Source organism: Cannabis sativa, chromosome 9, assembly GCF_029168945.1.
Source record: "Cannabis sativa cultivar Pink pepper isolate KNU-18-1 chromosome 9, ASM2916894v1, whole genome shotgun sequence".
Taxonomy (NCBI): Eukaryota; Viridiplantae; Streptophyta; class Magnoliopsida; order Rosales; family Cannabaceae; genus Cannabis; species Cannabis sativa.
In genome coordinates this window covers 47742801-47769582 of record NC_083609.1, presented here as the reverse complement: position 1 = coordinate 47769582, position 26782 = coordinate 47742801, and the positions used below count along the sequence as shown (strand labels likewise).

The following is a 26782-nucleotide window of genomic DNA, read 5'->3' as shown; positions in this document are numbered from 1 at the left end:
AACAACTGGCCTTAGAGCCATAGTAATGATTTACTTTCATGAAATATGAATTAAAACGGTGATCTGTGTTGATTTGTATGGTTTCATGTTGATCTGTGTGCTATATGATGATTGATTGATGCTTGTAAAATTTTATGAAAAATAATTGAATTTTCGTTTCTGGAATTATTTTTGTTGGATAGTTTGGAAGAAATTAAGCAATTCACTTTTTTTACAGAACTTAATTTCGATTTTATTTGAATTAGTTATGATTTTTTGAGGTTTTGAAAAAAATCGGGGGTGGTGACACACCCTTGTGTGCGAGGGTTGCTGCTGACAACACCCTTTTTGCGCCCAAGCAGCCCCTTGCGCCCAAGAATGTGCACCTGGATGGTGTGCTTTGCATGCCATCCATACAGCTCACAATTTTTTTAATTTTTCATGCTATTTCATGGAATTAACTTCCAATTTTTTTGTATAGTTTTGTATTTTGATTTTTTACTTTTCATATTTCAAATCTAATTATCAGAATTAAATTAATTGGAGACTTTAAAATTAATTTAAGATATTAGTGTAATTTGAACTTGAAAATAGGTAAATATCTATCTTTTTTGGTTAATTATCTATCTTATTTTAAATTTTGATTATTTTATCTTATTTTTAAATTTAAGGTCAGATATTAATATTTTTTAAATTTTTTTTTAATAAATTGACCTTATTTAAATTTTAAAATAAGATTATTATAATCATGATATTTTGAATAAAGATAGGATATTTTGCTAATTTTTAAATTTTATTATTTTTTATTTAAATTAAATTATAAAATCTGAAAAAAGATATTAAATTATCATTTTATTTTACACTTATGTAAAGAATGGGTCCGTACTTGTCTCGAGAGAGATATAATTACTCATCCCATGTAATCGATATGCGCGATCAGTATTACATTCTCTCTATCCTACTCTACTTTTAATCATGCCAAGCATAATTATGCAACTAGACCCTTGTTCCGATCGTATCTTCTCGTAAGTTTGAGTCATGCAAGGTTAGCTCTAAGAAAAGCATTATATTGACACGTCATTTTTTCTATTGAGAATTGAGTCCACATATTCACTACTTAGTACTTATATTTCAAGATAAAAGAATTCGTCCTATAACAATTCGAATAGCAATAATACGAGTGAAACAAATAACTGTTGGAATTTAGTTTACCAAGATCTTAGATCTACTCACAAGTATATTGTTTAACATCCTAAATATGAACATCTAAAACGATAATAAACACATATAAAGTTTAGGAAACCTTACATTGGTTGCAGCGGAATAATATGTCTCCTTCCACTCAGATCTCTAACCCTTGTATCCTTTCTGTCGCAGAGTATCACCAAGATCTGAGTCCGAATGTCCTTCTCTTCAATTTGGATTCTTCACGATCTTCCAGACTATGATTGAGGTACTACCTTATGTGTGTGGGCACTACTCTATCACTCAAGGTATTCAAAATTGGAAGAGGAAAAGAGAGAGAGAGAGAGCGGATCGGCTATAGAAGGATAGTGAGTGGCTCAATTTTCTGAAGGCAATCTCTTGAATCACTTGAAAACTCTTTTTTTGGTGTGAGCCATCACTATCTATTTATAGGTAACAACTAGATTTAGATTAGTAATTATTTGGAATTAAAATAATGAAAATATTAATTGGAAAAAGCTTCTCCAAGTGGCCGGCCATGGTGTTAATGGGCCCCACTTGGAATTTTGCAATTTTAACAATTTTCATTTCTATTTTCTCAAAAATGCCAATTTTCCAATTCTAACCATTTAAATGCCAAAACTAATTATTTAATAACTAAAATAGATTATTAAATAATATTGTCATTTAACATAATTATAAATTAAACATATAGAGTCTCTTAATTAATAAATAAAACCTAGAATCTCTTTTCTTTACAATTTTGCCCTTGCTTAGTGAAAATTCACAAACTAGACATAGCCTAATTCTAGAATTGTAATTGATTAATCATAATCAATTATCTGAGTCTTACAAGTAGTATGGTCTCAACTAGAGTGGGGACCATGGACCTATATTACTGAGCTTCCAATAAGTTGAACTGAATTTACCAAGTAAATTCCCTAACTTATTAATTCCTTGTTGAATCTACTTTTAGAACTTGAAATTGCACTCTTCAGATATATAGAACGCTCTATATGTTCCACCATATAGATACGCTATCACATTTAACCATCGTTATAATCTGAATTTGATCAAAGATCCTCTATATAGATGATTTACACCGAGTAGGGATAAATTTACCGTTTCACCCCTCAATGTATTTGGCTCCTTAAAACACTTAGCTACCTGTAAATGATGTTTTAGTGAACTAAAATATAGTCACAAAAACAAGAGCTCTTCCATTTACTTCTATTTAACTAAGCTCGAAGGAAATCATCACTTGACTTCTAAACACCTATAGAAGCTATAGATTCCATATTTATGTTTAGCGCTCCCGTTCAATCATACTATCATGTTCCCAAAATGTACGTATCACCCTGACCCAAAAGTAGGCTTAACTAACAAATCAAAGAACATGAATAGCACTCCTGAGATTGAGCCTAAGCATATCAGGATTTAGATCTTTTGATCTAAGATCAACTAGTGATATTGACTTGGAAGGATACAACGGTAAGTATTATAATATATTAACTAAGATCAATATCGGTCCGGTCCAATGTATACTCCATACACTCAAAACTAGTATACTTTGCCAATGTTCTGGAAAGAACATAACACTTATGCAAAGTGTAAGTATACTTCATCGGTGATTATCACATCAGTGTAAATCCAAAAACACTGATGAAAAGGGACTTTGTATTTTGAATCATATAATCACAATCACATTCCACTGTGTTGACATCACTATAATTGTGAATGAATATATGTTATGGACTTAACAGATTTTGTGCATATATTAAACCATAAGCATGAAAACTACATGTTAACATAAATCACTTCTAATTCTCTTATTGATAACAAATTAGATTAGATTGTAATGGGTTTTATTTAGGGCATAAAATCCCAACAAACTCCTACTTGCACTAACATAAAACAAGTTGTGCATTCCAATTGTCTTGATCTTCATATCAAGTGTAGTATATTTGACTCAACCCAAATTTTTTGGAACCAAGTGCATAAAACATTATGCAACATCCTTTACTATATGCTTTACTCATCAAGGGATATTGAAATCCTTACTGCTTATTAAGTACATATGAATAAACAGAATACATAAAGATTGGAACCGAGATAAAACAGTGTAGAATTTTCTTCAATTAAATAACTTTCTAATAATTTCGAATTTACAAAATTATCTCTTCACTGATGGAGCTTGAATTATTATAGATGAGTTTTTACACTCTTCTAGAATAACTCCTCCACCACCAGAGTAACCACCATCTCGAATTCTCAATGAGTTGGTGTAGATACAAGGATCACTAATGTATAGTTCCTTCATACTAACATATAGGTCACTTTCATAAATCTTTCTTGACTGTCCCCTAATGTTCCTTATTTGATTACATCTCAGATGGCTCCCACTCAACAGTAGGTGTCTGGTTAAAATATACATTTAACCTCTTACTATTGTTTTGAGGGATATCTAGTTGTGACATATTATCTTAGTCTGAAACTTCTAGACTAAGTCATCAACATAGCAATCAAATTGAGATACCATAAATTTTATGAGGATTAGAAATCTTTGCTCAAGTCATTCGAATAGACTATGCAAGAATTCTTCTATCTTATTCTCATAATTCTGATAAGTTATTTCTATACACATGGATGGTTAGATTTACTTTCTCAGTGTTCTTAAGTTCCTATCACAAGTGTCAACCAAATGAAGATGGGTAAAGAATTTTAAAATTCTCCCAGTCAATTAAGGTAGTGTGATACATTGTCAAAAAACTTTATTGGTATCAATTATCTATTACAACAGTAAATATAAACTGGAACATATAATCAAGATCAAGAATTTATTCTGACAATTGCTAATTCATTATATTACTTCCATGTTTAAAATTGTGTGTCACAAAGAGTACTGTGATATATAGTCCACCCCTAAGTATATAGAGATCACGATTCTCTAAGTGTTATAGAGATTATGTGGAGTTTCGAATATAATCCAGAGTTCAATAGATATAAAAGATCGTTGAACTTCATATTATTCTTAACTTTTTCTCCACCACTATCAAATCAAAAGATCTTTTTATTAAACAAATTCTTAACAATTGTTTTGGAATTAACAATTATTCATAAACATAGAAAAGTAATTCTAAGTGTTTATGTAGTATTAACTCTTTGAAGAGTTTAAGATACTATACAATTTGAATCAATAATAAAAACACATACACATACAATTATTAAAACATATAAATATAATTGGTATTAGTTATACAAGATAAAGTAAATGAAGCTCAATTCATAAATTGCAATTTATCTCCAAAATAGAAAACTTTATTATAAATCTTCCAAAATTAAAGGAATTGTATGCAACAATATGAAAAAATAAGGAATTAAATTTCAAACTTAAAATTGAAATCCAAATTGTTTTGAAACTAAAACAATTAATTCAAAAAAAAAATCGAGCTTCATCTTTATCTTGGACTACTTCACCCTTTTGTCCAACCCTCTGATTCAACTCGCTAAGATACATCCGATTTGAAGCAGCTGGTCTTACTCATTACTTACACTCATCAGCAGGTGTCTGGTCTAAGGCATACAAAAGCATATCTGAGACCTCTTACTGATGATCCTAAGGAATTCTTTCATTGGCTTTATCTTTTCTGGAATAGATGAAACTTTTCCTTAGATAAATAAAATCTATTTTCTAGAAGTCGAGAAGCTTCTATAGATTACCATTAGAAAAGAAATGCTCCAGCATCTTAGTAAAGTAAGTTGCTTGCATTAGAGTAAGTAAATACTAGGCATACCACAAGCCATAGGTTTAGATAATCTCAAACCTATAATACTAGGAACAGAAAGTTTTGTTAAGTCCATTCAATAGACTTATTTTCAAAATTTCCTTTCTTGTCCTTGTAATAGAAAATTTTTGGTTGTTCCATGTGAATGGTTTTAACCATAGTTTTCTTGGTTTTTATTCCTAGTTTCTTAATCTGACAATCCATTTTTGTTTAAACTAACAATGGATTTTCATCACAAGTGTCTTCCAAGTCATAACAGGGTGAGTTCTTTAAAAAAAACTCCCACTACGACAAGGTACCGTGATTTTTTTCTAAGAATAAACAGGGCATTTTCACCAATGAGAGCAATGTTAATGTTCTCTCTCCATTTGGGAAAGTTAGATCCATTCAGCATATTATCAGTCAACAGTGACAACATGTGATTGGTCATTGTCATATATGATACTACAAAAACAATAAATAGAAATCAATTATGGTTTAACACAAAATCTCATTCAGAAATTATTAGCACATAGCAAGTAGGAATGACAAGTGAAAATACTAAAACATACAATCCTAAATAATTTCTAAGGTTTTCAACAAACTGATATCAGTGTCCCGTTTAGGCGAGAGTCAAAGCTACCATCCATTGAATAGAGTTGTCAGCTCATCTAAAATGATAAACATTCTGGCAACCTTTTATTCAATCGAAAAGAGAATCTGACATTGTCCCATTTAGGCGAGAGTCAAGGTCATTCCTATTTCATTAGCTCCCACAATTATTTCATACTTTTGTAAGTCTTATAAAGTCGCCACCATTAGGGTGATCAATACTAATATAAAACACTTACAAATAATACTTATCTTTCGAGATTCTACGGCGCTAACTTGCTAATGAACGTTCCTCCATTAGGGAGGATTACTCACTAAAACAATAGCTATGTAAAACCAACAATGGAGATCGAATATCCTAATAATAATAATAAAGGTCATTATTTAAAATGTATTTATTTCTTTTATTATTTATTTATATCTATTTATTTTAAATATATATTCATTTATTTAATTAAAATTTATAATTTAGAATAAAATTCTAAATAAAATTTTAATTTAATATTTATAAAATTATACTTAGATGGATATGAAAGTAAAATGAATTATTTCCATCTTAGTAGTAATTTTTCAATAAATATTAAGAAAATTATTTAATTTAAGTTGTATTAAGTTAAATTAATTTGCAACTCAAATTTAATTTTCTATAAATATATATTGCATTTTGAAAAATTAAAGTATATAACTATTCTATTTTCGAAATGCTTTAAAATAAAATAAAAATAAATCTTGAAAAATTATTCAAATTTTATGTTGGTCCAAAATTAATTAATAAAAATTAACTTTCAACTAAAATATAATTTTTCTATTTAATTAAATATAAAGAAATATTCAAAATTTAAGTGTCATGATTAAAATCAACTTAAATATTAATTTTCTATTTAATTAAACACTACTAGAAAAATACTTCAAGCAAAAACGGATAATTTCTATCTAGACTTTCATTGACTAATTAATTCAATTTCTAATTATAATATATTTTAGTTCATTTATTTTAAATCAATCATTAAATGAAAATATCATTGATTTAAGTTGGTTCAAAATTAATCAAAATAAATAATTAATTTACAACTTTAATCTATTTTTCAAGATAAATTCAAAAATATCTAGCATAATTAAATGCAATTTTGAAAAGTTGATTAATAAAATTAAAAAAAAAACATATTTTGAAAATTATTCAAATTTAAGCTGTTATGAAATTTTAAAGAAAATTTCGAACTTAAAATAATTTTTTATTTTAATTAAATAACATAAAAATAATAATATTTAAGTATCATGATGAAAATCAACTTAGATATTGAAATTTTCAATTTAATTAGATGTATTAAATTCAACAAATAAATAATTAAGTATAGAGGACACTTAATTATTAATTCTAGTTTAATACTAGGAAATTATACTTAACTTAAATTGTACCAAAATATTTTCCTAATTTAATATTAGAAAAAATAACTAGTTCTAGAAATAACTATCTAGAATATATTTCAATTTAACTAAGTGTTTTTCTAAAATTTGAAAAAGAAACTAATTTAAGTTGTTATAGAAACAATCTAAAATATCCAACTTAAATATTTTTCAAATAAAATTTAATTAAATATCAAAATTAAGTTGTAACCACCTAATTTTTAAAAATATTCCATTTTAAGTTGATTTTAAGAATTTAAAAAAAAAAACTTAAAAAAATATCTTAAGAATCTTCGATAACCAATTCCTAAAATTCCTCAACTTAACTTTAAAATTCAAAAGATATTCAAATTTGAGTTGATATGAAAAGTTAGTTAGAAATAACTAATTTATAACTTAAATAGGAATATTTAATGAAATAATTAAAATAGACTTCAGAAAGAATCGAGTTAGTTATAATTCTTTATTTAATTAAATACAAGAAAAATACAGATAGTTTATCTAGAAATAATTACTAAGAGTGTTTTTCTTACAATTAACTTTAAAAGTATTAAAATAAAAACTAAATTTCATATATTTTAAAAGTTAATTATGTTGCTAATCTATTTTTTTAGGTTAAACTAATTTAATTAACCTAGTACAGTTGTCCAAATAAGGCAAATGGGCCTTCACAGTTGGGGTAGTTCATGTGAGGGGGAGCTGGGTTCAGTATGTCGTACCCACTTCTATTGGCTCTCAACTCTCACACAAAGCCCAAAAGAGAGGAATTTAACCTTAAAATGAACAACTGTTATTAATTGAATAGGCCCAAAAACTAAATGGGCCTAAATAAAATCTATCAAGGTGTGACATTTCATTTAGCAACAACCTATATGCATCTAAACATAAAGTAAACATATAGGCTCACACAGGCACACAAATTTGGATGGATCCTATCATGTTACTAGGTCATACACATATGAAAGAAGAATGTATAATTTACCTATTACAAATTATTTACTTGACCTATTGACAATTGAACCATGGGTTAAAATCAGATCATTGGATCTGTCAACAAGTTAACCATGGTAATTTAGATCAAGTAATAATAGGTTTTATAAAACTTACACACAAGTTAAAACACATACTCATGCAACAAGTTAAATTGGATAGTTGGATGTAAGATTTATTTAATTTTAAATTAATTAATTAAAAAAATTTCAGAAATAATAAATAAATAAAAATATATTTTCGGTTTTTAAAAAGAATTTAAATAAAAAAAAATTAAAATTAAAACCTACAGTTTTGAAAAATTAGGTTTAACTAACCCAAATATCATTTCAAAAAAAAAAAAATTGCGAACCATCTTTTAAATTTTCATGTTATTTTATACATTAAATATTCAATAAAATAAAATGATAATTAAATATCCTTTTCTGATTTTATAATTTAATTTAAATAAAAAATAACAAAATTTAAAAGTTAACAAAATATCTTATTTTTATTCAAAATATCATGATTATACTAATCTTATTTTAAATTTAAATAAGGTCAAATAATTTAAAAAAAAAAAATTATATCTGACCTTAAAATTTTAAAAATAAGATAAAATAATCAAATTTAAAAATAAGATAAACAATTAAGCAAAAAGATAGATCTTTACCTATTTTCAAGTTAAAATTACACTAATATCTCAAATTAATTTTAAAAATTCAAATTCATTTATTTTTGATAATTAGATTTGAAATATGAAAAGTAAAAATCAAAATACAAAACTACACAAAAAATCGGAAGTTAATTTCATGAAACAGCATGAAAAATCGAAGAAAATGAAAAAAAAAATGTGAGTTGTACGGATGGTATGCAGTTGCGTACTCATCCGCGCGCCACAAGGAGATCTACCGAGAAAACTCGGCGCAAGGACTCCCTTGCATGATTTCCGCGCGTGGAAAGGGGTATGAGACACCCCTGGGCGTGTCGCTCGGACAAAACCGTGTCCGAACACGCATCTGACCGAGGGAAGCTCGGTTCCGCGCGCGTGGGAGTGGGTGATCATCCTATCTTTTTTCAAATCTTCAAAAAATCATTACTAATTCAAATAAAATCTAAATTGAGTTCTGTAAAAAAAATAAATTGCTTAATTTTTTCCAAACTATCCAATAAAAATAATTACAGAAACGAAAATTCAATTATTTTTCATAAAATTTCACGAACATCAATCAGTCATCAAATAACACACAGATCAACATGAAACCATCCCAATCACACACAAATCGATTTAAGTCCAAATTTCTTGCAAGCAAATCAATTACCATGGCTCTGAGGCCAATTGTTGGAATTTACTTTACCAGGATCTTAGATCTACTCACAAGTATGTTGCTTAACATCCTAAATATGAACTTCAAAAACGATAATAAACACATATAAAGTTTAGGAAACCTTACATTGGTTGCAGCGGAATAATATGTCTCCTTCCACTTAGATCTCTAACCCTTGTATCCTTTCTGTCGCAGAGTATCACCAAGATCTGAGTCCGAATGTCCTTCTCTTCAATTTGGATTCTTCACGATCTTCCAAACTATGATTGAGGTACCACTTGATGTGTGTGGGCACTACTCTATCACTCAAGGTATTCAAAATTAGAAGAGGAAAAGATAGAAAGAGGGGATCGACTATAGAAAGATAGTGAGTGGCTCAATTTTCTGAAGGCAATCTCTTGAATCACTTTAAAACTCTTTTTTTGGTGTGAGCTATAACTATCTATTTATAGGTAACCACTAGGTTTAGGTTAGTAATTATTTGGCATTAAAATAATGAAAATATTAATTGGAAAAAGCTTCTCCAAGTGGTCGGCCATGGTGTTAATGGGCCCCACTTAAAATTTTGCAATTTTAACAATTTTCATTTCTATTTTCTCAAAAACGCAAATTTTCTAATTCTAACCATTTAAATGCCAAAATTAATTATTTAATAACTAAAATAGATTATTAAATAATATTGTCATTTAACATAATTATTAATTAAACATATAGAGTCTCTTAATTAATAAATAAAACCTAGAATCTCTTTTCTTTACAATTTCGCCCTTGCTTAGTGAAAATTCACACACTAGACATAGTCTAATTCTAGAATTGTAATTGATTAATCATAATCAATTATTTGAGTCTTACAAGCTGTATGGTCTCATCTAGAATGGGGACCATGGACCTATATTACTGAGCTTCCAATAAGTTGAACTGAATTTACCAAGTAAATTCCCTAACTTATTAATTCCTTGTTGAATCCACTTTTAGAACTTGGAATTGCACTCTTAGATATATAGAGCGATCTATATGTTCCACCATATAGATACGCTATCACATTTAACCATCGTTATAATCTTAATTTGATCAAATATCCTCTATATAGATGATTTACACCGAGTAGGGATAAATTTACCGTTTCACCCCTCAATGTATTTGGCTCCTCAAAACACTTAGCTACCTGTAAATGATATTTTAGTGAGCTAAAATATAATCACTGAAACAAGAGCTCTTCCATTTACTTCTATTTAACTAAGCTCGAAGGAAATCATCACTTGACTTCTAAACACCTATAGAAGCTATAGATTCCATATTTATGTTTAGCGCTCCCACTCAATCATACTATCATGTTCCCAAAATGTACGTATCACCCTGACCCAAAAGTAGGCTTAACTAACAAATCAAAGAACATTAATAGCACTCCTGAGATTGAGCCTAAGCATACCAGGATTTAGATCTTTTGATCTAAGATCAACAAGTGATATTGACTCGGAAAGATACAACGGTAAGTATTATAATATCTTAACTAAGATCAATATCGGTCAAGTCCAATGTATACTCCATACATTCGAAACTAGTATGCTTTGCCAATGTTCTGGAAAGAACATAACACTGATGCAAAGTGTAAGTATACTTCATCGCTGATTATCACATCAGTGTAAATCCAAAAACACTGATGAAACAGGGACTTAGTCTTTTGAATCATATAATCAGAATCACATTCCACTTTGTTGACATCACTATAATTGTGAATGAATATATGTTCTGAACTTAACAGATTTTGTGCATATATTAAACCATAAGCATGAAAATTACACGTTAACATAAATCACTTCTAATTCTCTTATTGATGACAAATTAGATTAGATTGTATTGGGTTTTATTTAGGGCATAAAATCCCAACAATAACAATAAATTGAATATACATTAATCATTTATTATGACTAAGAAACAAAGAATTATCTCACTTAATCAACACTTAGACTGTAAATTACTAAAATTAATTAAAAAGTGCTCAAATTGAACGTCATGGCTTCTGGTATGTGACTGTCTCTCTACATAGAGTGTGTTGAGTGTTGAGTGGGTTGAGTGTGGTCTGATTTGTGTCGAGTGATTGTTCTTTTGATCATGGCATCATCAAGTGGTACTAACAAGGATTTAGAGCAAAAGTGGAAGAATATATGCTTGGATGATGAGGAAGAAAATGAGATCGTTTATGAAGATGAGGATGTTGAAGACATAGAGGTTGATGATCGATGGTGCCTCGTCGGACGGCTGTTGACAGGGAAGGTCTTCGATTTCATGATATTTCAAAACATAATGGTGGATTTATGGAAACCCGTATGTATGTCAAGATTCTAGAGCAAAATTGATTTTTATTTCAATTTTTTCACGAAATCGATATTCAGTGAGTCCTTATGAGAAGTCCATGAACATACGATCGGAAACAATTGATTTTAGAGAGGTTGAAGAAAGGCGGCAACCCGAGAACCATTGCTCTCAATAGTCTCGACTTATGGGTGAAAGTCCATGACTTACAAGCTGGTTTTAAAATAGCAAAGGCAGTCCAACAAGCAGCCAATTATATTGGTCAATTCATTGAAACTGATCCGAATAATTTTCAAGGCGTTTGGCGTGAGTATTTACGTGTTCGAGTGCGGCTTAATGTGGATGTTCCTCTCAAAAGACGAATGAAGTTCCGTAAGAAGGGTGGTGATGCTTTCTATGCCAATTTCAAATATGAAAAACTCCCTACATTTTGCTTTATTTGTCGTATTATGGGACACTCGGAACATTTTTGTGCTAGATTATACGATACCCCGATTGAGGAAATTAAAAAACCATATAGTTTGGAGATGAAAGCACCTACAAGGAGGCAGAATTTTCTGACTGCTTCTCCATGATTGAGGACACGCTCCTTCGACAACAACCCAGCTCCAGTTGCACCCCAACCCGATCCTCAATCACCTCCATCTGCATTTACTGCTGCTCCATCAGACACAGCTGGCCTGGGGGGATCGTTTAGACCGAGAAATCAACAACAAATGGGGGTTATTACACAGCTGGTCATATCCCAACATTTTAGGAAAGTTTCTAACCAATTAGAATCTTCCTTAAATGGCCCCACTATAATCTTGCAAGACAATACAACCACTTTTATGTCAGATTTGCAATTGGAATTAGTTGACTTAAAAAGAAAGAGATTGGAAATTAATTCCCAATCAGTCACTAATATTAATTATTCCAAGGAAGTGATTTTTGAAGATGAGCCCAATGATTTTCTTGATGAAGATGTTGGCCTTCCAAAAAACGCTGGTCTGGTGGGTCCTGGTTTCCAGGCCCACCAATCGCAATGAGTACCATCAGTTGGAATTGTCGTGGGCTTGGGAACCCACGGGCCTTCCAATTCCTTCAAGACATTTGTGTTGAAAAGAAGCCCAATTTTTTATTTCTTTGTGAGACTTTATGTAAAAAAGAAGTGGTGGACCGTGTGAAGGCTAAGTTGGGCTTTGAAAGTTGTTTCACTGTTGAAGCCCAAGGAAGGAAAGGCGGTTTAGTTTTTTTTTGGAAAAATTCTGATGAAGCCTGATTGCTAAGTTTCTCCAACAACCATATTGACTTGGAAATTTCTATTCCAGGTAAACCTCCATGGCGCATGACTGGTTTTTATGGTGAACCGCAACGTGCTCTACGTCAAACAACTTGGGATTTACTTCGGTCTATAGCTGATGAGTCGCCTCTTCCATGGTGCATCCTCGGCGATTTTAATAATGTCACAACACAGAATGATGTTCAAGGTGGTCGGCCCTACCCTGATTACTTGATCAACGGCTTCAATCTTGCTCTTCACGACTGCCAACTTGGAGAGCTCGAGTTACATGGGTACGGTTTTACCTGGGAGAGGGGACGTGGGACTGCTGCTCACATTGAGATCAGGTTAGATAAGGCCTTTGCAAATTATGATTGGTTTTCTCTATTTCCTGATGCAAAATTATCAAATTTTGACTACTCATCATCTGATCACACACCATTATTTCTTGAGCTGGAAACCGTATCTAGTATCCATGCTATTCATTTGTTTTGCTACAAAAATGCTTGGTCCCGTGAGCCTCTTTGTGTCGAGCTTGTTAAAAGCTGTTGGAGTGATAATTGTCATTTTACTCTTGCTGAAAAATTGAAACGTTGTAGTCTTCTGTTATCCGAATGGGGGTTTGAGATCACTGGTAATTTTGAAAAAGGGTGAAGCAAAGTAAGAAGAAGATGGCAAAGCTGAAAGTGGATAGTAGTAGCTCCCATGATCAAGATTTTTCGCTGAACAACGTAATTATTTTGAGATCCTAGCTCAACAGGAAATCTACTGGAAGCAACGGTCGAAACAATTTTGGCTTCATGCGGGTGATAAGAACAGAAAGTATTTTCATGAAACTGCTAGTTCTCGAAAACGAAGCAACCAAATAGTCCAACTGAAAAACTCTGATGATACGTGGGTCAATTGGTCTTCGGGTCTTGATCAGGTTAAAACTGATTATTTTCTTGCTCTTTATACTACTGATGGTATTGATTGTAATTCTGTGGTGCATGGCATATCTCCCTCGGTCACTGATGATCATAATGAATCTCTTTTACAACCGGTTACGCCTGAAGAAATAAAACAAGCAGTGTTCCAAATGCATCCGGATAAAGCTCCTGGTCCTGATGGCATGGGTCCTGGTTTTTACCAGCACCACTGGGATGTTGTTGGTCCTGATATTGTGCAGCTATTTACCAATTTTTTCGAGACTGAAGATTTGCCTCTGGACATTAATGAAACCAACCTTGTGCTGATTTCGAAGAAGAAAAACTTTTCCACAATGGGTGATCTGCGTCCTATTGCTCTATGCAATGTTTCTTACAAGATTGTGGCTAAAGTCCTTGCAAACAGAATGAGAAACATGATTGATCAGATTATTTCTCCCACTCAGAGTGTGTTTATTCCTGGTAGGCTTATTTCTGACAATATTATGGTAGCGTTTGAAATCATGCATTATCTTAAGCGGAAAAGAAGAGGGCAGAAAGGTTTCATGACTTTGAAGCTTGATATGAGTAAAGCTTACGGTAGAGTTGAATGGGGCTACTTGAATGCGGTTATGGCTCGTATGGGTTTTGCCAGCAAATGGATTAATCTTATTCTGAAATGTGTCATATAATGGTCATATAATGGGTCCTATTACTCCTTCTCGAGGTATCCGCCAGGGTGATCCTCTGTCAACTTATTTGTTTATCATTTGCACCGACGGGTTTTCTTCTTTGATTAGAAGATACGAAGCTGATAGGATTAATCAGGGATGTCGTGTCGCTAATGGGGCTCCCTCGGTAACTCATATGCTTTTTGCTGATGATAGCTACTTATTTTGCCAAGCGACTCAAAATGCTGCTGATAGCATGAACAGACTTCTTCATTCTTTTGAGCTTGCTTCAGGGCAGCGTGTTAATGCTTCCAAGTCATCAATATTCTTCAGTCCTAATACTAATGGTGCGGTTAAAGCTCATATTTGTTCCACTCTTGGAATGCCTGAAGCTACTGATGGTTCTTTCTACTTGGGGTTGCCGAATATAATTGGTAGAAAGAAAACTATTATTCTTGGCTTTCTCAAAAACAAGATCATAGCTCGGTTGAATAGTTGGGATGGTAAATTCCTCTCTCGTGCAGGCAAAGAGATTCTTTTGAAGACAGTCATTCAATCCATTCCAACATATGCCATGAGTGTTTTTCTGATTCCCCTGAAAATATGTAATGATATTGAAAAGCTTATGGCAAGCTTTTGGTGGAAAACGAAAAGTGCTAATGGTCAGGGAATCATTTGGAAGTTATGGGATCGGTTGGCGGTTCACAAAGATTTGGGAGGTATGGGGTTTCGTCATCTTCATGACTTTAACCTTGCTATGCTTGCTCGGTTGTTATGTTCTGAGTCATCTCTTGCTAGTCAGGTGTTTAAAGCTAAATATTATCCCCGCTCAGACTTTCTTTCAGCTGAATTGGGAATAATCCTAGCTTTGTCTGGCGCAGTATCTGGAGTGCTCAACAATTAGTTCGCTTGGGTGTTAGAAGAATTATTGGCACAGGAACGGCTACAAGTATTCTTGCTCATCCTTGGCTTCCTGATAAAGATAATCCTTTTGTGACTTCTACTAATCCGGGGCTCAATCATCATACGGTCCAATCACTCTTCCATGTTCATACTCGAAGTTGGGATGACTCTCTTGTTCATGATATGTTTAATGCTAGGGATTCAACCTTAATAATGAGCATTCCTCTTAGCTTCTTTGCTACCAATGATCATTGGGCATGGGTTGGTGAAAAAACTGGCCACTTTTCTGTCAAATCTGCTTACAACTTGCTTCAAACTGAGAAGAGTAACAGACTTGGAGATAACAATTCCGGTTTTTGGCGGAAACTTTGGCATCTCAAGATACCACCCAAAGTGAAGAATTTCATGTGGCGCGCAGTATCTGATGTGCTTCCAACCTGTCTTCAACTTGTTTCAAAGGGAGTAAGTGTTTCTCCCATGTGTCTTGTTTGCCATCATACTGCTGAAACTGCTACACATATCTTACTCAACTGCTCTTTTGCATTAGCTTGCTGGCAAAAAGTTGATTTGGTTCCTTATGCTAATTTTGTTGGAACTATTGGACACTTTCTTCATCTTGTGTTCACTGGTTTCAATGATGATATTTCTTGTCGTGTTGTGATGTTATGCTGGTCACTATGGAAGGCAAGAAATACGCTAGTTTGGGACAAAAAAACTTCTTCTCCGCCTCAGGTTGTCTCTTCAGCTTGGACTATTCTTGATCACTGGATTAAAGCTCAAGATAAAATGAGTTTGTTATCACCTTCTACGCTAGATGTTGGTAACAACTTTGAGCATTGGACTAAACCCACTGATAATATGATCAAGATCAATGTTGATGGGGCTACCTTTGAGACTGAAAATGAATATGGGTATGGTATTGTGGCATGTGACTCGGAAGGTAATGTCATTGATTTTGTGGCTAAATACTTTCATGGGTCCTTCCCTGCTGAGGTTGTTGAGGCCTTGGGGGTTAAGGAAGCACTAAGCTGGATCAAAGACAAGGGTTGGAGCACGATAGAGGTTGAAACTGATAGCTTACTCACTATCCAAGCAGTTTTCAGTCAACAACAGATGACTTCTGTTTTTGGTTTGATTACCCACGATTGTAAATCTTTTTTATCCTCTCTACCTAATGTTAGTCTTCGTTTTGTTAAACGATCAGCAAACAAGGTTGCCCATTTTATGGCTAAACGTTCTTGTTTCTATTCTGATCGTAGCATTCATGATGTTGATATCCTGACAGATTATAATGCCAGCTTGTAAGTTAATATTTCATGTTCAAAAAAAAAAAAATCAAAATTTGGATTGTTAAATAACCGAGCTAGTGACAATAGCAAATAGAAGTAACCTAAAATATATCAATAACATCTCGTGACGCAGATAGAATAATCAAATAAATAAAATATCTGGGAAAAAAAAAAAAGAAAGAAAGGAACTGGCTATCTGTTCAAATCGGAATATGGCAAGTAGGTCTTTCTTTCATTAGATAAATATTTATATTTTAAGGAACAAAATAATTAAAGTGTATAAATAAATGTGTTAGACTCTTTAGTGCGTCACAATCATGATTAAATCCAAAAATCGTGCGGATCAATGGCATACCCAAATCAATACTACTAATCCATCTATAGCCCCAGCAAAAACAAAAACTTAGATCGGTCCCACCACTGAATTAGAATTTAGATATGTACTACTACACATAAATTTTGTACTCAATACAGCTCTTTTATTGATGGTAGTAATAATAATGGAGCGTATCTGAGCAACAACACATGGAAGCTGAACAATAGAGTATAGACATTGACTCCTATTGATAATTATTATCTTCCTCTCATTACTTTCTCTTATTTAACTTCCTTTAAAACCTTGTCCTCAAGCAAAAGTTCATAGTTTAAAGAACCAGCTCCAACTTCCAACCCGCAACCAAGCCTCTTCAGAAATATATTTATATGAAAAACATTGTATCTTCAATTAATTATTAAATTATACACTAAAAAGACGTGTTAGTGCATATAAATATTATTTTAAATAGAAAAGAAAGAATAATGCAATAATTACAATGTACTATATGGTTAATTTAAGACAAATTTTCGATAAAATGTGCCGTTGGTAAAAAAAAAAATCGCGAATTTCTATACTATGCGTCTTGCCAAGACGCCCATGTTAGATACCGTTACTTTCCTTGAACCACACGCGGCGTACCTTAGCAAACTACGGCGGCAAAACAAATGCACCACAATATTCTTTTCTTATAATATTTAAATAAAATAATAAAAAAAAAACTACTGTATTAATTTTAACTAGCAAAACGAAAAAAAATATATATATTTTCACAACAGAAATCATTTTTTTTTTTATATATTTATAAACAAATAAAGTAGAACAAAAATATTTTCCAATTTCTCGTACATTTTACTTTTCACTTTTTACTCTGGAATGGTAACAAGTACGGGCCGCCAAGCTCTTCTGAGCAATCTATAACGAAAGCCGGCTGTAACCGGGCGTAGTGAGCCGAATCCGCGGCGCCTAGCCACCAAGCTGACGCCGAAGACGCTTTGTAAATCTACACTTGGCCTTGCTTCGGGTAACAATCCGTGTTGTTCTTCTTCTCCATCGCCTCCTCTCTTATTGGAAACCCTATCTTCTAGAGGCGGTGGAGACGATACAAACAGATCCTTCAACTTCCGTCGAGCCCTAACTTCCTTGTTCTTCATCGGCGGCGGATCTTCCACGTCTTCTCCATCTATTTCCGTTACCTCCGACGACATTTCCCGCCGCGGGAGTCTCCTCTCAGGGCGGTTGAGGAGCATTCGTAGGGTCTTTCGCCGGCGGAGATGGATGACGGGACTTGCCGATGGACTCCTTGTCGGACTTCCTGCGACGGCGCATTGAGTAGCGAGGAGCTTGAATTTTTGTAAGGTAGCCATGAAATTGCAATGTTTGTATTAATTAATTATATGTTAATCGGATTCTTTGTGTTTCTAGAAAAACTGGAACATTATTGGGTGAGGGGTGAATTTAGCTATGAAATGGTTGTTTGGTGGAGAGAGAAAGCGAGATCTGATCTGAGCAAAAGAAAGCCATCGGATTTGCTTGGGGAGGCTTTAGGCTTTCTCTGTGGGATTTGGAGTGAGAGAGAAGAAGACAAGGAGATGTGAATTGTATTCTATATTTTTTGTTTTTTGGTAGAAAATAATACTAAAAGAGAGAGAGAGGAATCAGAGTTTGGGGCTATAAAATAAAGAAAATTAATGAGAGAATACGGACGGCTTTTTATTTATTTATTTAGAGAGAGAATAACGAATAATTGAATTGAATTGATTAAGATGATTTATTATGGGGATAGATAATGGAAATGAAACGAGTTTCAGTTTTGTGTCGTTAATTAATGCCAATGGGCTTATTACAGCAAACAATTGCTCAAATTTGCTATAAAATTTTAGGGCATTTTACAAAAATACTGGATTTGGAGTAATACTTTTTAATTTTACTGCCACACGGCAGAATTAACATTTATACTGTCCTCATTTTTTTTTTTTTCTTTTATACTGTCAATACCAAAACAAAAGTATGAGGCCTCCATCTTTGACAATCACAGACATAATCACCACAACAACACCAAGACAACCGGAAAATAACCATTAATTCCGACAAGATTGAACAAAAGCAGTAAAATCGACGTCAATAAATAATCATGGCAAAACAACGGTAAAACAACACTAAAACAATCAAACAAAACAAAAGAAAAAAATGATTAAAAAAAACAAACAATCTGCTGCACAACCTCAACACCAGATGCAAAATCAACTATATTTGCAAGTTTATTCCTAGAAAATTATAATAAAAAAAACTACTAAAACAACACTGAAACAACACAAAAACAAATGAAGCAAATAGAACTACTTAGAAAAATATAAAAGAAACACACACCTCAAAACTCTCTTGTGAGTGAGCTCGTCAAATATATTTATAGGAGAACCAAAAGAAAAAAACCACAAAAATAGCCAAAGAGAACGAAGAAGAAATGTATTTATAGCCTCCATCTTCCACACTCACATACAGAACCATCACAACAACACGAGAACACCCATAAAATACCTATTAATTCCAGCGGGATGGAGCAAGGGCAGTGAAATCGGCATCAAATAAATAAATCATGAAAAACAACAGTAAAACAATACTAAAACAATACTAAAACAAATAAAACAATAAAAGAAAAAAATGATCAAAAATTAACTATGTTGTGCACATCCTCAATACTAAATGCACTATATTTGCAAGAAAGTTCTGGAAAATTAGAACAAAAAAAAAACCACACTAACTCTTATATTTTCAAAAAAAAAAACATAACTAAGAACTTCAAAAAATTTAAAAAAAAAAAAAAGAAGAAGAAGAAGAAGAAAAGAAAAGAAGATGAAGAAGAAGAACTGAACATGAAAAAAAATAAAAATCATGAAAAACAACAGTAAAACAATACTAAAATAATACTAAAACAAATAAAACAATAAAAGAAAAAAATGATCAAAAATTAACTATGTTGTGCACATCCTCAATACTAAATGCACTATATTTGCAAGAAAGATCTGGAAAATTAGAACAAAAAAAAACCACACTAACTCTTATATTTTCAAAAAAAACGTAACTAAGAACTTCAAAAAATTTAAAAAAAAAAAAAAAGAAGAAGAAAAGAAAAGAAGATGAAGAAGAAGAACTGAACAATGAACATGAAAAAAAAATAAAAAAATTATATGTTGATGGAGAGAAATAGAGAGAACTTGAGGAAGTAGAGAGTGAAAAAAATGAAGAAGATGATGAATAGTAAGAGAGAATAATGGAGAAGTGAGATTAAAGTGAAAGAAATGAGTTTGAAATATTTTAGGTGACATATTTTTATCATCAATTTCAATTAAAAAAATAATAATAAAAAAAATATATGTCACTAAAGTGACAACACAAGTCACATCACACATTTATACATTTAAAATATAATATAATTTTAATTAAAAGAAAATTAAAAAAAAAAAATCCCACTGCACACGTTTTTTAAGATTATAATATATAATATATATTTTATGTAAAGTTTGCAAAGTATACTGCCAAAAAAAAAAAAAAACAGTATAAAAGTTAAGTTGAGCATGTAACAGTATAAATGAAAAAAATTGGGAAAAAACAGTAATGGGTGTAAATTTCCCAAATTTTATCACTTAAAAGCATCTCCCGAAGCAACTCTAAAAGTTGTCACAAAATTCTACATCATTTCAAAATATAATATTTTATTTTCTCTCTCATCCACATCATTTTTAACTACTTATTACTAAAAAAATACTCCTATACTTAGCAACTCTAAAATTACTATCACGGTCCCACACATTATATTTTAATATATTATTCATTTTAATAATAAAAAATATCACAATAATACATTAAAATTCATATATTAATAAAAATAAATATTACATGAAATTTAAATTACACCAAATTTAAAAATAGTTCAAAATATAACATAATAATAATTCACCAATCCAACATAATTAAAAACATACTAATAAAAATTATTTCCAAATTTAGACCATATGTGTTCCACTAAGTCTGCTTGAAGATTGCGGTGAATATTTCTATCACGAATTTTGGCATTTCTTTGAATCATAGTCGGGAAGTTAGAAATAAGTCCATGGCATACTTCAACCGTTGGGGTATCGGTAGAGCCTTCATCGTAATTAAAATCAAATGACTCATATATTTATCTTTCATCTTCGACAGTCATATTGTGCAATATGATACATGAATACATTATATCTTTAAGAGCATCTTTTTGCCAGAATCGAGCCATACCTCGTATAATGGCATAACGAGATTGAAGTACTCCAAATGTTCGCTCAACATCTTTGCGTACAGCTTCTTGACATTGGGCGAATAATTTTCTCTTCTCTCCTTGAGGCAATGGATAGTTTTAACAAATGTACCCCATTCTGGGTAGATACCATCTGCTAGATAATACCCCTTGTTGTACTGTGTGCCATTTATCATAAACTCAACTCTTGGAGCTTTCCCTTGTAAGATGTTAGTGAATAATGGTGATTTATTTAAAACATTGAGATCTTTATTGGATCCCGAAACACCAAAAAATGTATGCCAAATCTAAAGATCTTGTGACGCGACTGCTTCGAGCGTGATTGTCGGTGCACCATGATCACCTTGTGTGAATTGCCCTTTCCATGCAACTGGGCAATTTTTCCATTTCTAATGCATACAATCAATGCTTCCCAACATGCTTGGAAAACCACGCGTCTCTCCCATTTCAAGTAAGCGGTGAATGTCACCGATGTTGGGTCGTCTCAAATATTCTACCGCAAAAATTTCATTCACTCCACGAACAAAATTAAGTAGACATTCAATAGCAGTGGTTTCACCAATTCGAACATACTCATCAACGTAATTGGTTGGTGCTCCGTATGGCAACATTCGCATAGCAACGATACACTTCTGTAGTGGCGAAAGCCCTTTTCTACCGATTGCATCAAATCTCGTCTGAAAATACTCTGAATGATGTTCTTGTTGGAAATTATTTTACCAGGATCTTAGATCTACTCACAAGTATGTTTATTAACATCCTAAATATGAACTTTCTAAAACGATAAATTAAACACATATAAAGTTTAAGAAACCTTACATTGGGTGCAGCGGAATATAATGACTCCTTCCGTTCAGATATCTAGCCCTTGATTCCTTTCTGTAGCAGAGCATTATCAATATCTGAACCTGGATCTCTTTCTCTGAATCTTTGATGCTGAAACTCCTTTGTTGATGATCTTTCTTCACGATCTTCCTCACTATGATTGAGGTATTGCTTGATGTGTGTGGGCACTACTCTGATCACTAAGGATTTCGAAATTCAAAGGAAGAAGAAAGAAGAAGTGGTAGCTAAAGATAGGGAGAGAGAGAGGCTCAGTTTTTTCTGAATCAGAAGTGTCAGAAGAAAGTGTAATTTTCCTGAAGCCTTCACTATCTATTTATAGCATTCCACTAGGGTTAGGTTTGAATTATTTGGCATTAAAATAATGAAAATATCAGAGGTAAATTCCTATAAAAGTGGCCGGCCCTATACTAGTGGATTTGGGCCTCACTTTTTGCAATTTTGCAGTTTTATCTTTTCTGCATCTGATTTTCTCAAAAACGCCAATTTTCTAATTCAACCATTTAAATTCCAATTCTAACTATTTAATAACAATAAATAATTATTAAATAATATTGTCATTTATCATATTTATTAATTGAACCATACAAAGTATCATAATTAACAAATATGCCCCTATAAACTCTTTCTTTACAATTTCGCCCTTGCTTAGTGAAAATTTCACAAATAGACATAGTCTAATTTGAGAATTATAATTGATTAATCAAAACCAATTACATGAGTCTTACAAGCAATATTATCTCAACTAGTGGGGGGACCATGGGTCTATATAACCGAGCTTCCAATAAGTAGATCAAGAATTTAGCACTAAAATTCACTAACTTATTAATTCTTCGTTGAATCCACGCATAGAACTTAGAATTGCACTCTCAGTATATAGAATGCTCTATATGTTCCACCATATAGACACATCATTAGTTATCCATTTTTATAATCCTAATTTGATCAATGATCCTCTATATGAATGATCTACACTGTAAAGGGATTAGATTACCGTTACACCCTACAATGTATTTATTCCTTAAAACATTTGACCCCGTATAAATGATATTTCAGCTTATGTGAAATGAGTACTCCACCATTTATGTTCGTTTGGTCAAGCTCGAAGGAGATCATCCTTTGCTTACTATTCGCCATATAGAAGCTATAGATTCCATGTTTATGATAGCGCTCCCACTCAATTGCACTACCGTGTTCCCAAAGAGTACGTTTCACCCTGACCTAAAAGTAGGCTTAACTAACAATTCAAGGAACATGAATAGCCTTTCAAGATTGAGCCTAATCATAACAGGATTAAGATCGTTTGATCTAGGATCAACTAGGCGATATTGACTTGAATAGATTTTACGGTAAGTTTAATTAAATCTAAGTCAAAGTTCAATATCGGTCCCTTCCGATGCATACTCCATGCATCCAACCTGAGCTTTACTTTAACCAATGCTCTGGAAAGAACATAGCACTTCTCCAAATGCAAGTAAACTCTGTTGTAGATTATCATATCAGTAAAACCCTGTGTCTGATAAATCTAGGAAACTTTATTCACATAGTCATGTTTACTTTCCAATGTGTTGACGGCACAATAAACAGGATCAAGTATGTGAAAAGGGTTTCAGATGAATCTATACATTATGTACATATAATCATGAAATAAATCATGTGAACCATGCAACATTAAATGTTATTTCTGATCTATATTAATAAGTAAATCTGATTATATTGAAATGAGTTTTATTTAGGGCATAAAACCCAACAGTTCTAGAGCTTGCACTATGCGTAGAAAAACATGTCTACCGCATTCTAAATCTTCTTCGAACATGATATTCTGTATACACCAATTCATCATAAAAGTAGTCACAGAACAAGCATTCGTGTCCTTCTACACGACCTCAGTCAATGTGGGCTGTTTTTCTTCCTCGCCTTCATGAGGTACCCGCAGCTAAGTATTCATTTAAAAAAATTTCATCGGAATCGTCATTACATTCTGAAATTATGATATAAGTAACACTCATATTCTCAAAAGAATCAGGAGAACTTGCTGAATCCATTGCAAAAATTTTAGTAGATTATAATTGAGAATGTTAGATGAATGAGAGTGTAAAGTAATGTATAAAATAGAGAAGTGAGTGAAATGAAGAATAGAACTTGGTATATATAGACTTGGTGAGTACTGGAGTGGTTTACAATGTTTGGAAATTGAGGAACAACATTACTTGGCAAGGGGAATCCTTATCCTCAAACCGAGTTACTGAGGAGAAAAAATGGAATATCAAAACACGTATTGCAGTGTTTACACCCAAGAAGACTAAAGAAGTAGATAAAAAAATGGTTCAATGAACTATAATGTAGATAAGATGTGATGTATAGATTGATTGGGTCCGATTTGGGTGCCTATAGTTTGTAAATAATGTTTGTGCAATATAATGTCCTGATTTATTAAAAAAAAATATAGCCGTTAAAATATAGTCGTTATAATATAGCCGTTATAATATAGTCTTTAAAATATAGTCGTTATAATAAACTAAATTAAAAAAAAAAACAAACATACTAAATTATTTAACAACAAACAAAACAAAAGGGGTTCAACAATCAAGACCTTGGAAACTTCCACAAGTATCGCCTCATAACATTGACCCCTACTCCAATCCTATTTATTTATCTATAACCAATGCATGTGACCCTTCTCTATAATATCAACAATACTATATACAATTATGTTGGAATATATTTTACCAGGATCTAGATTTACTACCATGTATGTTGTTTAACATCCTAAATATGAATTTCTAAAACAATGTAAATAAACACATATAAAGTCTCAGAAACCTTACAGTGGGTACAGCGGAATTATAATGGCTCATTCCACTCAGATCTCTAACCCTTGTATCCTGTCTGTAGCAGAGTATCACCAAGATCTGAGCCCGAATCTCCTTCTCTTGAATCTGGATTCTTCACAACCTTACACACTATGATTGAGTACCACTTTATGTGTGTGGGCACTTACTCTATCACTATATGGTTTGAAAATATGAAGAGAGGAAGAGAGGAGAGTGGTTCGAATATGGTATAGAATAGATGGCTCAAACTTTTCACTGAAGGCAAGTGTTCATCATCTTTTGATATGAGGCATCACTATCTATTTATAGGCAACCACCTAGGTTTAGGTTAGAATTATTTGGCATTAAAATATTGAAAAAAATTAAATGGTAAAATAGGGTAAGGTGGACGGCCATGGATATGTGGGCCCCCACTTTGCAATTTTGCCATATTTCTAATTTTTCCTTATTTTCTCAAAAACGCCATTTTTCCAATTCAACAACTTAAATGCCAAAACTATTTATTTAATAATTAAAATTAATTATCAAATAAAATTGTCATTTAACATATTTATTAAGTAGACTAAAGTCTCTTAATTAATAAATAAACCCTAGAATCTCTTTTCTTCACAATTAAGCTCTTACTTAGTGAAAATTCATAAACTAGACATAGTCGAATTTTAAAATTATAATTAATTAATTAAAATCAATTAACTGAGTCTTACAAGCAGTATGGTCTCAACTAGTATGGGAACCATGGGCCTATACAACCGAGCTTCCAATAAGGAGAATTAGAATTTACCAAGTAAATTCCCTAACTTATTAGTTCCTTATTGCATCCACCATAGAACTTGGAATTGCACTCTCAGTCATATAGAACGCTCTATATGTTCCACAATATAGATACGCTATAAACATTTAACCATCGTTCTAATCCCAATAATAACAAATTCTCTATAGATGATTTACACCGAGTAGGGATAAATTTACCGTTTCACCCCTCAATGTATTTTATCCTTAAAACACTTAACTTTCTATAAATGATATTTCAGTGAGCTAATATAATGACTGAAACAAGAGCTCTTCCATTTATCTCTATTAAGCCAAGCTCGAAGGAAATCATCGTTTTACTTCTATGTCCAGATTGAAGCTATAGATTCCATATCTATGTCTAGCGTTCCCACCCAATTATACTATCATGTTTCCAAAATGTACTTATTACTCTGACCAAAAAGTACGCTTAATTAACAAATCAAAAAACATGAATAACACTCCCTAGATTGAACCTAAGCTTGTCAGGATTAAGATCTTTTGATCTAACAATCTCCAACAGTCTACAAGTTAAAAATTTAAATTGTTATTTTCAGACTTGTACATCTCATGTGCATTCTCAATAATTTGGTCATCAGACCATCCACTGTGATGTGCTTGTTGTACTCGCTTGTAACACCCATTGAAACGTGTCACCTTTTGATTCATCTTGTTCCAATGGTCTTTGCATTGCTTTCCAGTTCTTTGTTGATCATCTTTGTAGTAGGTGTTGAAGTAATTTGCGATCCGACCCAAAAATTTACAAAGGTTTGGTCAGTTCCCACGACAACATCCTTAGATGTATTAAGCCATGCACTTATCAGAAGTATATTTGCTTCCTTGCTCCATTTAAGTTTATTTTTTTGGCTTGGTTCCTCTTCACTATGTAGAACCACTTTTGCTAACCCTTCAACACCATGTGTTGAATGAGTTTCAGAGACGGATTGTGTTGACGATTCAACATTCAAATCAATACTTTGCTTATTAATGCTTGAAACCATTTCAGGTTGGTTTGGAAAAGGTGAGGGAAACACCTGTGGGAGTAAATTTCTTTGTGTGAAGATTGGACTATGTTGGGGAGTCTCAAAAGAGCTAAAATTTTGGTAAGGGAAAGAGGAGATTGGATAAT

General features: G+C 32.3%; 1 protein-coding gene and 1 pseudogene across 1 annotated transcript; both read right to left on the bottom strand.

The window, feature by feature from the left end:
* Positions 1–17663: 17663 nt before the first annotated feature.
* On the bottom strand, positions 17664–18608 carry LOC115721862 (uncharacterized). The gene has a single exon (XM_030650953.2). The coding sequence runs from the start codon at positions 18261–18263 to the stop codon at positions 17763–17765; it is 501 nt and encodes a 166-aa protein (XP_030506813.1). The 5' UTR covers positions 18264–18608; the 3' UTR covers positions 17664–17762.
* Positions 18609–20701: 2093 nt separating this feature from the next.
* Positions 20702–26297, bottom strand: LOC133031438 (uncharacterized; annotated as a pseudogene).
* Between the last annotated feature and the right edge of the window lie 485 nt (positions 26298–26782).

Coding starts and splice junctions, on each gene's coding strand:
- LOC115721862 (XM_030650953.2), bottom strand. CDS start 18,263: ATGGCTACCTTACAAAAATTCAAGCTCCTCGCTACTCAATGCGCCGTC.